Source organism: Phyllostomus discolor, chromosome 3, assembly GCF_004126475.2.
Source record: "Phyllostomus discolor isolate MPI-MPIP mPhyDis1 chromosome 3, mPhyDis1.pri.v3, whole genome shotgun sequence".
Classification (NCBI taxonomy): Eukaryota; Metazoa; Chordata; class Mammalia; order Chiroptera; family Phyllostomidae; genus Phyllostomus; species Phyllostomus discolor.
The window spans coordinates 196,741,291-196,754,823 of record NC_040905.2 but is presented as its reverse complement, the minus strand read 5'-3'; the positions used below and the strand labels follow the sequence as shown (position 1 = coordinate 196,754,823).

The window sequence follows — 13,533 nt, the reverse complement described above, 5'->3', positions numbered from 1 at the left end:
AGCAGCATTGCCTACAGTTATGATTACTAATTTTCACAAATCTACATAAAACTTCCTAAGATATTTCTCAATATTTAACAAGCCATTTCCTGATGTTCATGTCCATGGTACCTATGATTAAAATTTTTAATCATATCAAAATTCTCCTGATATTAAATAAATATAACTAGGTGGGTGGAATATTTCTATTTGTGGCATCATCATCTATAATAGAAACTGCCACATATGACTTAACTTTGTCACAAACCATGTCCTTCTAAACTTTACTTCAATATACTGAGCAATAGTATCTCTGGCTAGACTTATATTTTTAAACACTTGTTTAAGTAAGTGTTTATATTCAATCAAAATTGTTCCACAAAATTACCAGCTGTAAAAGATTATGATGCCCAGACCAATTCTTCATGTAACACATAACTGCACCACACAGCAGCATTGCTTACTTTATGTGAAAATAAACACAAACCCTATTGAAATGGTAGTCCCTTTTCTAGTACATTATGTTTTTCATCACTATTTTTTCTATATGTTTGCTGTAGTTCTTACTACAGTTGGATTCACTATGTTTTCCATTCAACAGAGATATACCATAAATACTGAATTTATAGAAACATGCCCCACCTACAAGGAAGTAGGCTCTCCCTCATTTCAGTTGAACATATGGCCCTCTTGGAATATATCTCCTTTTCCCACTTCAGGTAAGAGAAGTGTATATGAGAAATATTTTACTTTCCTCTTTAATGTAAGAAAAACAACAGTACAAATATAATAATAAATGGCAACTTTTTAGCCTGTCCTCAGCATCCAGAACACAATGGAGCTCAGGCTCCACTGAATGCGGCAGCTGATATCCTGCTACTCAGCTATACCAGCTGTTGTCATGTGGGAATGCTGTCTCTGTGTGGCCAGATTTTCAAGAAAGGCCAGAAAGCTGGAGTTTTGTCTAAATCTCCTGCTTTTAATCATGCAGGAAACTAATGAAATTTTTAAAAAAGATTTTAAAATTAATTTTTAGAGAGGGGAAGGGAGGAAGAAAGAGAAGGAGAGAAACATCAATGTATGGTCGTGTGCCCCCTTCTGGGGACCTGCCCTGCAACCCAAGCATGTGCCCTGACCGGGAATCAAACCAGCAATCCTTTGGTTTGCAGGCCGGCACTCAATCCACTGAGCCACACCAGCCAGGGCACTAATGAAACTTTTAATGTAGATAATCATAAAAACAAATCTTTTAACATTGTCAGAGCCAAGTTTTGCTGACCCAATAAAACACAACTGAGGGCAAAGTTCAGAACAACAAACTTTACATTTAACCCTGATGACCAATCCTAGGCCATACTTAATCATCCCCACTTTACGAATGAGGAAACAGAATCTATAAAGAGGTTTAGTTACAGTTACCAGACAGCAAGTCATGATAGCATTGGTGGACAGGACTTGAATCCTACTCAAAGGAGTCTGACTTTAAAGACTAAGGTCCTAACTACCTGTTCTATATATACATGTAAGACAGATACATATAAGGCAGACAAGCAAGTTCTGTGCTTGACTACACTTTAAACTATATTGCTAATCTGGTTCAAACCTGTTTACAACTAGTTCTTAGAGCAAACATTACAACATTCTTCCCAACAACTCTCTAACTTACGTAAGGTAGGTGCCTCTGGTGTTGACATTCATCATCAAATCCACCTTCTTCATAGGTGTTTCCAATGTGTTGGTCAAGCTAATAGCACTGGCATTATTCACCAAGATATCAATTCCTGTTTTCAAAAAATCAAGTTCCTATTAATATAATTCAAACTGTGTAACAAAAAACGAAATAAAAAAACATTTACTCTGTATAACTGAACCCTAAGTTGGCTCACAAATACTTCTTTTAGAGAAAGTGACTAACCAATACACCAATATAAGACTAAGTAGTGATGTCACAAATACCAAAATGATTTTCACTGGCTCCACGAAGACTGCCAACCACTAGAGCTCCATGTGGAACTACAAGGAGGCTTTGCGGCTTCCATTCTTTTCTGATCTCATTCCTTCTTGTCTCCAAGCCCCTAGGTTAACTTCCTTAAAGTTGCCCCTCCTCTCTAGCATCTTCCCAAGGCCTGCCCTCCTTCCAAACACACAGGTCTCCCTCCCTTCTAAGGCCCTTACTAAATAAAAGAGCTCCTTTCTGGTCCTGAGAAGTAGGAAAAGAGAAAAGATCCAGAGTTTCAATTCCAGGCAAATCACCAGAGTAAATCAAGTTTGTTTTGGTAACTCATTCATACGATAATTCCTGCATCTTCTACACAGTCCCCCCCCATATGTAACATAAGATTATGTTAATTAAAGGGAGGCGAAAGAATGGGATCTGTGGAACTAGTTTTGGTTAGATGTCAGTAATTATCAAGGTCCTAGCTTTATACTTGATGGTAAACTTATTATATTATTCAAAATAATTCTTACCAAATCAAAAATATTCATCAGATGGGTTTTAAGCCACATTTCTATAGGAACAATACTCATTTCTGGTTATACTCCAAAGACTCAGGAAAACTGAATAACTTAATTAAAATTATGGTTACACCTATATCTTATGAACAGTCAATAAGAATTAAGGCACTACCTCCAAATTTCTTGACTGCTTGCTCCACTGCATTATTGATTTGCTGTTCATCTCTCACATCAACAATACATGGTAAGGCCTTTCCTCCAGCAGCTTCGACTACAATGGATAAACAAAGAGAGCGTTAAAGCATGCAAATAGTAAACCTTTCATTCTGATATAAGAGTCAAAAGAAAGAAGTATCATGTTTTCAGAAAACCAACATAAATAACTGTGTCTTATAACTACCAGTGACTCTGCCCTGTAGTAGGACAAACTACTCCATATCCAGCTTCACATTAGGTAGGCCAGTTCCATTAAAAACAAAGCAGAATTTACAAACTCTATTACAAAGCAAAAAATGGAAGGTAATTTCTAAAAACTTTATTTAAAATTTTTTAAAAAATATATAGAACAGTTGAATGAACTACCATGAATCTATCACCTATCTTTGATGATTGTTAATGTGTAGCCAGTCTGATTTATCTATGTCCAATGCTGATGTATTTTAAAATAAACCCCAGACACCACTTCACTCATCAATACTTCATAAGTATTCCCCTAACATAGCCACAATACTATCAACATAACAGAACCAGCAATCTCAACTCAATTGAATTTTTGAGCTCTCCCTCCAGGAACTGTGCTTTGCACAATGCCTTGAATATTAGCACTTGATAATAATTTGTGAAGCAAAGTGTTAAAATAATGATTTGCAAGTGGTATAGAAAATAAAAACACGGAGAGTATTTTCAGAGTGTTCACGTCATCCACTTCTCACATTCTTCTCTATTTCCACTCCCCATTCTCTGCTCAGATCCAAGAACCACTGCCCTCATGGGACACAAGTTTTAATGGTAGTTCTCATAGCACTCAAAAGTGCTGGGGGAGAAAAACAGTTCCCAATCACTGCCTAAGGTGACAAAATACTTTAAGCAGATAAAATTATTTTTAGGGTAGCTTTCAAATACCTATAATTAAACTCTCCAGCAAACTCCCTATGTAGTGACATCATGGTGAGAACATTTCATGAAATGGCATTGTCACATTCACTCACTTTCTTCAGCAGCAGTGTAGATAGTGCCTGGAAGTTTGGGATGTGCATTACTGGTCTTTGCGGCAATCACAATATTTGCTCCATCCTTTGCTGCTTTCAATGCGATAGCTTTGCCAATGCCACGGCTTGCGCCTGTGATAAAAACTGTAGCTCCTGCTAGCTTCCTACAACAGAACAAATATGGCCTTTTTATAAACCTTGATGTTTTATTTACTTACCAGCATACGAAACACATGCATGTTTTTGCAATACATGTTTCCTCCTCTGTGAAACTTTCTCTAAACCCTCCTTCTTCCCCACCTGGTTAGCTAATAACTCTACTGCACTCCTACTGCACATGATTTATAAATTATTTATTACAACTGCTGTTGGCCAGCCTTGCAGTGATTTGGCAAACAAAATCTACTCAAATGAAAAGTAAATCTTAAAGAGAAATGAGAAGTTAATAAACTATATAAATGTGTATTAATTTCCAAAAAAAGTATTGATGAAGCTTATTTTTAAGTGGTAGGTTTATGAACAGATTTTATCATTTTTTTTATACTCACTCAAGGACATGCTTATTAATTTTAGATAGAGAGAAGGGAGGAAGAGAGAGAGGGAGAGAAACATCAATGTGAGAGAGGAACGCTGATCAGCTGTCTCTCATACACACCCCAACCAGGGACCAAACCCACAGCCTAAGCATGTGCCCTGACCAGGAATCAAACCTGTGACCTTTTGGTTTACAGGAAAACCCCCTGACCAATGAGCCACACCAGCAAGGGCTATCATATTTTTCATATTCTTTGGCATTTTTCAAATTTTCCACAATAAATACATACCACTTAAAAGAAATGATCTAAAAGCAAGTAATTGTTCAATAGATGTCCATCACTGTTCATAATAGCCAGAGTGGAAACAATGTAAATGTCGATCAACTGATAGAAGGATATATAAAATGTGGTATATCCTTACAGTGGAACATATTCAGCAATAAAAATAAATGAAGTACTAATCCATGCTGCAACATGGATGAACCTTGAGAACATTATGCTAAGTGAAAAAAGCCAGTCACAAAGGACCACAATTGTATGATTCCACTTACATGATGTGTCCAAAATAGATGAATCTATAGAGATGCTAAGATTAGTCGCTGCCTAGAGCTGGGGGTGGGAGGTATCGGGGGCTGACAGCTAAGGGTTGTGGAGTTTCTTCTGGGGTAAGATAATTGATAAAAAAAATTTTAAATTAATTACCATGATGGTTGCACAACTGTATGAATATACTAATAGTCACTAATATACTAATATTCATCTATACGGAGTTTCAGAGAGTTCTAGCCCTGGTGACTACTTGATTTCAGACTTTTGGCCTTCAAAACTGTGAGAGAATTAATATCTGCTTAAAGCAACTCAAAGTACTTCACGGTACTCTGTTATGGCTGCCCTAGGAACTACTACACTCTTCCCCACGGTGCAACAAATATTCTTGTACACTTCTTCCCGTCACTTGTGCAAGAGTGTCTCTAGGGCGTATGTATTTACTGGTGAAACTGCTGGATTAGAGGACATTTTTATGGATTTAACATGGCCACAGATCCTTTGGCATTCCTTCCACCAGAGCAGCGTATTTTCCCCCTCCCCTTGAGTCTGGTGTAGCCTTATGATCTTTTTTTAAGAAACAGAATGTGATGGAAGTAATATTCTGGGATTTCCAAGCCCAGGCTATAGATAACTGACAGCTTCCACCTTCTCTTTCTTGGAAGCCAGATGCCATGCTGCAAAGAACAGGGACAGATTACTACGTAATGAGAGGCCATGACAGAGAGGACCTGGAGGGTGAGATGCCTTTTAGAACATTCTGGCCCCAGACAAGGACCCAGCTAAATGTAGCCATATGAATGACCTTAACATACATAGAGCAAAAAAAAATCACTCAACCCAAAAAACTGCGAATAACAATAAACCACTGCTGTCTTTCAAAAGTTTTATGGTTTATCTTTTAAATGTTGGTCTTTAATCTGCTTAGAATTTTTATATATAAATTAAGGTGATCTAATTACATTTTTTTCCCATATGAATAACCAACTGTCCCAGTCTGAAAAGCCCATCTTTCTCACAGTTCTTCAATGCAAGCTTTGTTGGAGACTAAATCTCCAAAAATACATAGATCTGTTCGTCGGCTTTCTTTTCTGTTCCTCTGGCCCATAAAAATTACAGTGTTTTAATTACAACAGCTTTCTCAGTCCTGATAACTTATTGGGCACCACCCTGCCTGGTTTCAGAAGCTGTAACCACCCCTATGGCTAAGGCTGAGTGAAGGACCTTAGGACCATAAGCCACTAAGGAGACAAAGCTTATCTTCCTGGCAGGCGCACTGCCTCTACCCCTTTTTACTTCACCCTGCTTGGCCCCGGGGGTGGTGGGGGGGAGATGACTGGTTAGCCAATGATGGGTAAGATACCTCAAGGGAGGGATGACCTAAGACAGGCACAGTCACGATGGGGCCCTTAGGGAAGGACTTGTGGGACTACAGAAAAAGGGGGTGATGAACCCTCGCCCCTTGGCTTTGACACAGCCTGAGTCCTCATTCTGTGTGTAAGAAGTTTCCTAATCTCTTGGCTGCCTTACTTCCCCTGCCTGACTTAAGCCTGAAACAATGCCAGTGGGCGGTGCAGCCCTGGGCAGGAACAGGTGGTTCCCCAGGGTGATCAGGCCCGAGAAAGAATGCACAAAATCCTGTGAATCCTGCTTTGCTAAGAATGCTCTTAATTAAATAAGGGCCCAAGCAGGAAATGAGTTTGCTTCCCAAAGTTTTATGGCCCTTTAACTAACAGACCCTGACTCAGAATAAGCCCTCCTAGTTCTTTGTATGGTACCTATTGTTGATTCTTACTGCCTGACAATGACTAATGAGCTTTACCTGTATTCCTGTGCAAACTGAACCCAATAAAAGCCCACTGAAGAACAGGCTCAAGGCCCTTCTCCTTTGAGAGATCAGCCACCTTTCCTCCCCATGCAGATTATGTGTTGGTAGACTTATTCTCATCCGTGGAGGATTGGGGGGGGGGGGCCTGTGGGCAGAGCCCCCCCCCCCACAGCAATTAATAAGGCAAATACTTTCCATTTGTTCTTCTTCAAGAAGAACAAGGCTATACTCGAACCTTCACTTTTCCACATATATTTTAGAATCAGCTTAGCTAACTGCATAAGCCAAATCAGTTGGAATATTGATAGAAATTGTGTTGAATCTATAACTTAATTTAGAGAGAACGCACATGTTTAGACAATGAGGGCCCCAATCCATGAACATGGTATCATTCTCTGTTTAAGTCTTCCTTAGTCTTTCAATAAATTGTAAAAGTTTCTACAGAAGGGTATTATACATCTTTTGCTGGCTTTGTTCCCAGGTACATCATTCTTTCTAACTTTTTATTTGTAAATATTTTTCCCTTTTTTTATTGTCATGCAATCACAGTTGTTCCCATTTTCCCCCACGTAAATAATTTCTAAGAAAAGTTGCAAGAATAAGAATAGTGTAAAGAAAACATATATATCCTTTACCCAGATTCATATATTGTTAACATTTTACCCCCCTGCTTTAGCATTTATGCTCATTTTCTCTCTCCCTTCCTTTCTGTATATCTTATTTTTCGAATTACTTAAATGTAAGTTGAATGTCATGTCATGGCCTGTTATTTTACATAACCACTATAGAATTATCAACTTCAGTAACTATAACATTGATACAATACCTACTTTTATCGAACATACTGCCAATATTTCAATTTTGTCAATGGATGCAATAATGCCCATTAGAGTAATTTTTGCCCTATAGTACAGGACCCAGTTTAGAACCAGATAATGCATTTAGTTGTCATATCTCTTCAGTCTTCTTTAATCCAGAACATTATTGCAACCTCTCTTATCTTTATGATACCAGTTGACTTTTTGAAGAATGTAGTGCCACTCATTTTTAAAAATGAATGCTTCTCACTTTGGATTCAGTTGTTATGTCCTCATGACAGATTCAGGTTATTGATTCCCAGCCAGAATATGAAATACAGTGTCCACAGTGTATCACACCCAGAAGCACAGGATGTCCATCTGTACTTACGGTGATATTAATTTCGATCACCCAATCATATTATTATTTCTCCACTGTATAATTACCATTCTTTCCTTTACAACTAATAAACAATCAGTGCAAAGACATTTAAGGACATCATTAAAATTTTATTATGGAATTTTCAAATATATTTAAAACTATAGAAAATAGTATAAGCTCCCATGTTTAACAATTCAACAATTATCAAAATTTGGAGTGATTATCAGAAAGCAAATCTCAGAGATCATATGGTTTCACCTCTAAATATGCATCTTCAACTTTTACATAGCAATGTCATTATTACAGCTAAAAAATTAACAATTGCTCTATGTCATTCAGTACCTACCCATATTCAAAGTTTATCATGTCCCAACTATTGTTTAAAAAGCTCTTTCTCTTTGCCTCCAGTCTAGCTAGATTGATTCTCAGTAGAACAAAGGACATCTTCCTCCTCATTCAGAGTCTCAGGCATTGCTGAAAGAAAGGCAAAAGCAGCTTCTCCTCATAACATGAACCCTGGCTCCCTACTAGAAAGGAACTCCTCCAGCTTTAAGGCATTAGAACCTAGGGGTTGGCAGGGGATCCTCATTGCATAAATGGAAAGGAAGGAAGGGAGGGAGGGAGGAAAATTTCTCAGTACATAAATGGCTAAAACTTGCTAATGTAGAAATAAGCTACACCACAATTTACCAAAATTCTCTGATACCTCAAAATCAGCATAATGGTGGTAAAATTTGAAACTATTTTTAAAGAGAAAAGTCACTTTTAAAAAACTATACAAGCTATTCTAAAACTATACAAGCTGTTCATTTTGAAAAATAAACATCCAAAAATTACCAGGAAGATTCTGAAAATTAAAAAAAAAAATCTGAATGAGGTGGGAACTAGCCTTCCAAGATATTAAAAACACTTTATAAAAGCACAGTATTTATGGCTGGCGTAGCTCAGTGGATTGAGCACGGGCTGCAAGCCAAAGTGTTGCAGGTTTGATTCCCAGTCAGCCCACATACCTGGGTTGCAGGCCATGGCCCCCAGCAACCGCACATTGATGTTTCTCTCTCTCTCTTTCTCCCTCCCTTCCCTCTCTAAAAATAAATAAATAAAATCTTTTTTAAAATAAATAAATAAATAAAATTGCTTGGTACTGGTGCATGTAGAGAGAGATTAAAGTAATAAAATTTTAAAAAATCAAGAATCGGACCCCTATACATACAAGAATTCAGTATAAGATAGAGGTGGAGTTTCTAACAGAAAGGGAAAGGTAACTAGTCAGTCAGCAGTGCTGGGACAACTGTACAGCCAGCCACCTGAGCCAAAACGAAGTGGGCTTCATAACTCACTTCCTGTGCCAAAAGCCTATGCAAAATTTTATTTCATCTCAAGTGAATGAAAAATTTGAGAGCCAAAGAAACCCCCCCAAACATAAAAATACTAGATGATAGTTACCATTAAAAAAAATGTTGATTTAAGATGGCCTTAGAGGTTTGCACAAAAACACAAAAGACTTAAAAAAGACCGATAACTCTGACTCTTGTAAAAAACACGTATCTGCATAACAAATAATGTACTCAAAGTCAAGACAGAGGAAAAAATACTGAGAAAAATATTTGGGACACATATGACAGAACAAATTTTTTAAACTAGAGCTCTCAGAGATCAAAAACCTTATTGTGTAAGGCAAGCAAAGAAAAAAGATACAAAAATGTCTTTAAACCAGAATTTCTCAATCTCTGCACTACTGATATTAAAAGGTACTTACCAGCATCCCCAGACTCCATCCATTAGACACCAGTAACAGCCCCCTCATTTTTATTATGGAACATTTCACTGTTTGCCAACACGTTGGATTAGGAAAGCTCATTCACTGCTCTGGGTATGCAACCTTTTTGGAGGGCTACTAGTATTAGCTATCAAAATTTAAAGGGTATATACTCTTTGATCCAGCAACCTCACTTCCAAGAATGTATCATATAGATACATTCAAATATATGCAAACAGATGACTATGTGGATACTCATTGCAGCAAAGATGGAGTAACAAAAAAATTAGAAGTGATCTGGTATCCAATGATAGGGAACTGATTATATAAATTATGGTAACTCAACAGAATACTATGTAACCATTAAAAGGGAAGAAAGGCTACATGTACTTAACATGTGTATCCTAAGTCATACTAGGTAAAAACAATAAGGCTCAGAAGAGAGTTTGCTACCATTAAAAGTGTGTGCAATGCCAATACACAGAGGATGACTATAGAATAGTACACTTGAAATTTACATAATCTTATTAACCAATGCCACTCCAATAAATGTAATAAAAATTTTTAAAAATGTGCTGTGTATTCAGGGTAATATACAAATATATTTACAAATGAACATATCTTTGGAAAAAATACCAGAGAGCAACAGAAGGACTGGAAGTTAAGGATGACGAAAATCACTTAAGTGACACTCAAAAGTTGAGCTGTTTAAGTCTGTTGGCCATGGGTTTGTATGTTTCAAGCAAATTGCATATTGGACATTCCACTCAGCTCAATACACCCATACTTCACAGAAACAAAGTAGAACAGTGGTTGCCAGGCGCTGAGGGGAAGAGGAAAAGGGATGTTTAAGAGGCATAGCCAGAATTTTCAGTTGAAAAAGTTCTAAAGATTGGCTGCATAACAATGTGTATATACTTAACACTACTGAATTATACTACACTTAAAAATGGTAAGATGTCAAATTTTGTTGTGTATTTCACCACAACAAAAAATCTTTTTAAAGTGAAAAAAAGTTCCCCATACAAAAATGCCTATATTCTGTTAGTTTTGTTTGTTACTAATTTGAAAATCACTTTTTAAACACGCCATTATTTCATCATTCCAGAATGAGTGCTCAGAACAAGAGAACACTCATGAGGTGCACAAATATTCCAGCGACCTTTCACCTAGAACTTGCGTGCCTCCACTCAGACAGGCAGCTACAGTACAATCCAAGATGGGGCCGGCCCTACGCACGGCGGGGTAACCCACTCTGGACCCTTTACCTGTCTAAGAGGTTTTTATACGGCTGCCACCCTGCCGTACACAACTTTGGATTACTTCTCCCGCGTTAACGCAGTTCTAGGAACACAGCGTCCAGCGTGGAGGAGATTCATTAACCCTCCCACCGCCTCCAGGCCCCTCCGATCATCCATGCTGACTTACACTACCCGACCCGGTCTTTCCCTGTGGCGACCCCAAGTCCTTACCCTGTATTGGGTAACATGATTTTGGTAGATGAAGGTCGGTGGCGATAAGGCAGCAGCAGGCAGATAGTGAGAGGCGGTTCTTCCCTCCGCTTTTAGTTGCGCCCCAGACAACGCCCCCGAGGCCCCGCCCCGAGGTTTGAGGCGAATCCGCTCAGAAAGCAGTCGGAGGTTGCTGAGTACGCATGCGCACGCAGCGGGGGGCCCCCCCCCCCGCCTTCCTGGCCCTGGAAACCTATCCTCTGCGCAAGCGCGGTAAAAGACAACTCTGCCCCGCCCCTCTCGTGGGCTCTGCATTGACAATCGGTATCCCGCGCGTGTCTAGATTGTGGGGCGCGTCCGCCGTTACGTTTGCCTTTTCCCGGCCTGTAAAGGGTTCCTCGACGCAGCACTGCGTTTCCGTTGCCAGCAGGGTTGCTGTTTGAGTCGTGATTTAGAGACCTTGTGGGCTGAGATGCGGCTTTTCAGTCGACCTTCCCTCCACGCCCAAACCTGGGCTGGCGGCTTACCTTGGAGGCTCCTTTAGGAATACTTTTCGTCGCAGAGCCTCACTTTTGGCCGGAAGCCAGCCAGCGTCGCATTTCGACTCTCGCACTGAATCTGGACGAAAGCCGACTCGACCTCGCAGGTCTGGAAATAGTACTAGTGAGGAGCAGCTTCTGGATCAGAGCTCTTTGCGATGGTCACGCCAAATAAGTCAGTTAACTCTGGTTTTTCTTCTCTTAGCTGATAGTGAGGCAAACCCCAAACTCTGTGCTGGAATAAGGTTAATTCTGGGATCCAGTGTTGCTTTTGGTAGTATACCTTGGACATAACTCAGCTACTCTAAAGACTGGCATATTTTTAGGTAGACTTGAAGAAATTGTTTTGTACCGTGAAGCGGTAGAAAGGATTGATTATGAGGAGGTTATGAGGACTAAAGAAACTCTCCAGGGGTATGTATCCCACTTATTTACAAGCCCCAAATAGTTCTATTTACTCGTATCACTTGCCATTCTCCTATAGACATATGAATTTGCTCTCCATGATATGGTGCTTAGGTACTCAGGAGGAAATTACTTGTATGTACTGCTCCGTGGAGATACAGCAGGACAAAAAGGACAAGGTCTCTGACTACAAGGGGAGGAATGAGAAGTAGCTAATGTGCACTTGAGACTGTTGTTAATATTAAGTGTTTTAGAAAGTGTTGATAGTGGCTGTTCAATGAAGAAACTCTCCACTCAAAAGAGTGAAAGGACAACTTACAGAGTGGAGAAAATATTTGCAAATCAACTGTCTGATAAGGTCTAGTACCCAGAATGTATAAAGAACTCTTAACTCAGCAACAAAAGATGAACCACCCAATTGAAAAATAGGCAAGGATCTGAATAGACATTTCTCCAAAGAAGTTATACAAAAGGCAAGCAACAACTTAAAGATGCCCAACAGCATTAGTTATTAGGGACATGCAAATCAAAACCAAAATGAGACTCCACTTTAACACCCATAGTATGGTTATAATAGAAAAGATGGAAAATGTTGGCCATGATGTGGAAAAATTGGAACCTTGTTATACTGCTGGTGGGAATGGAAAATGGCACAGCCACTTTGGGAAACAGTTTTGCAGTTCCTCAAAAAGTTAAACATCTGCTCCCAGCTACTGGATAGCTATGTGCAATTATATTCTTAGAAGTATACCCATGACATGAAAATGCTCATAATAACCACCAGATGGCACTGTTTTTTTAAATTCAAAATATAATACCACAAAATGTTAATTTATTAACAATGTGCTATATTATAACTTAGTTTGGATTAAGGCAAAAACAGCATGAGATCTCAGTAGGACTCCCATAAAGGGGAAATAAGAGAAGGTATAACTTCAAATTCTTAAAACTGTATTTTTAAAATAGGACGTGATACTCAATTCATTTTATATTAATTATAAAAGTCAAACTTGTCACTTGTTTTGTGACTTCTAAAGTCTATTAAGTTTAGTTCTCCAATATTAAAAAGTAATTTTCAGATGCATGAGAGATTGAAAATGCCAACTTAAATTGAAATATCAAAAGATATGACATTGAAAACAACTTTAAATTATCAAAAAAAATGACTCTCCTAACCCTGGCCCTCTATATAAGAATATACTTTTTAAGTGTATAATGCAGTAACATTCATGTTTTTTTATCACAACCCACATAAGGAAATAAATTTTTATCTAGACCCAGTACACTCAGTTTTCTATTCTATTTTATTTGATTTTATCTGACTTATTGTTTGTAAGTTGGTCATAACCTAGTAAATTATCTTGATGACTCATTAATGGATCTTAACTTACCCTTTGGAAAACATTGCTTTAGTGTATTGTAATGTGCCATTGTAATTTTTCAACTTGCCTTTTAAGATACCCTAAGCTTCTCCAAATATAAAATTACCAATTAATGGTCAGAGGCCAACAATACAATGTGACTAAGAGCAGAGGCTTTCAATGGCTTTGAATGAGTCAGGGATCTCAAAACTTTCCATTTCCTTTATGCACAAGACAGCCCACTCTAGTTCAGAAGGTTAAATGGGAAAATCCTTGGGGTTTTGA

At 38.4% G+C, this 13,533-nt stretch overlaps 1 protein-coding gene across 2 annotated transcripts in view; it reads right to left on the bottom strand.

Moving 5' to 3' along the window:
• Nucleotides 1–11,155, bottom strand: part of HSDL2 (hydroxysteroid dehydrogenase like 2) — a 60,120-nt gene extending 48,965 nt beyond the window's left edge. The window contains exons 1-4 of one of the 2 annotated variants that reach the window (XR_004902305.1): nt 10,965–11,119; nt 3,645–3,808; nt 2,609–2,707; nt 1,646–1,760 (exon numbers count right to left, since the gene is read on the bottom strand). Coding sequence is in view for 1 of the 2 variants with exons in the window: in XM_028524475.2 (XP_028380276.1) it covers nt 1,646–1,760; nt 2,609–2,707; nt 3,645–3,808; nt 10,965–10,981 (395 nt within the window). In the remaining variant the exon portion in view is untranslated. Of the gene's footprint in view, nt 1–1,645; nt 1,761–2,608; nt 2,708–3,644; nt 3,809–10,964 lie in introns of both variants that reach the window. The other variant, XM_028524475.2, reaches the window with a different exon arrangement.
• Nucleotides 11,156–13,533: the final 2,378 nt, after the last annotated feature.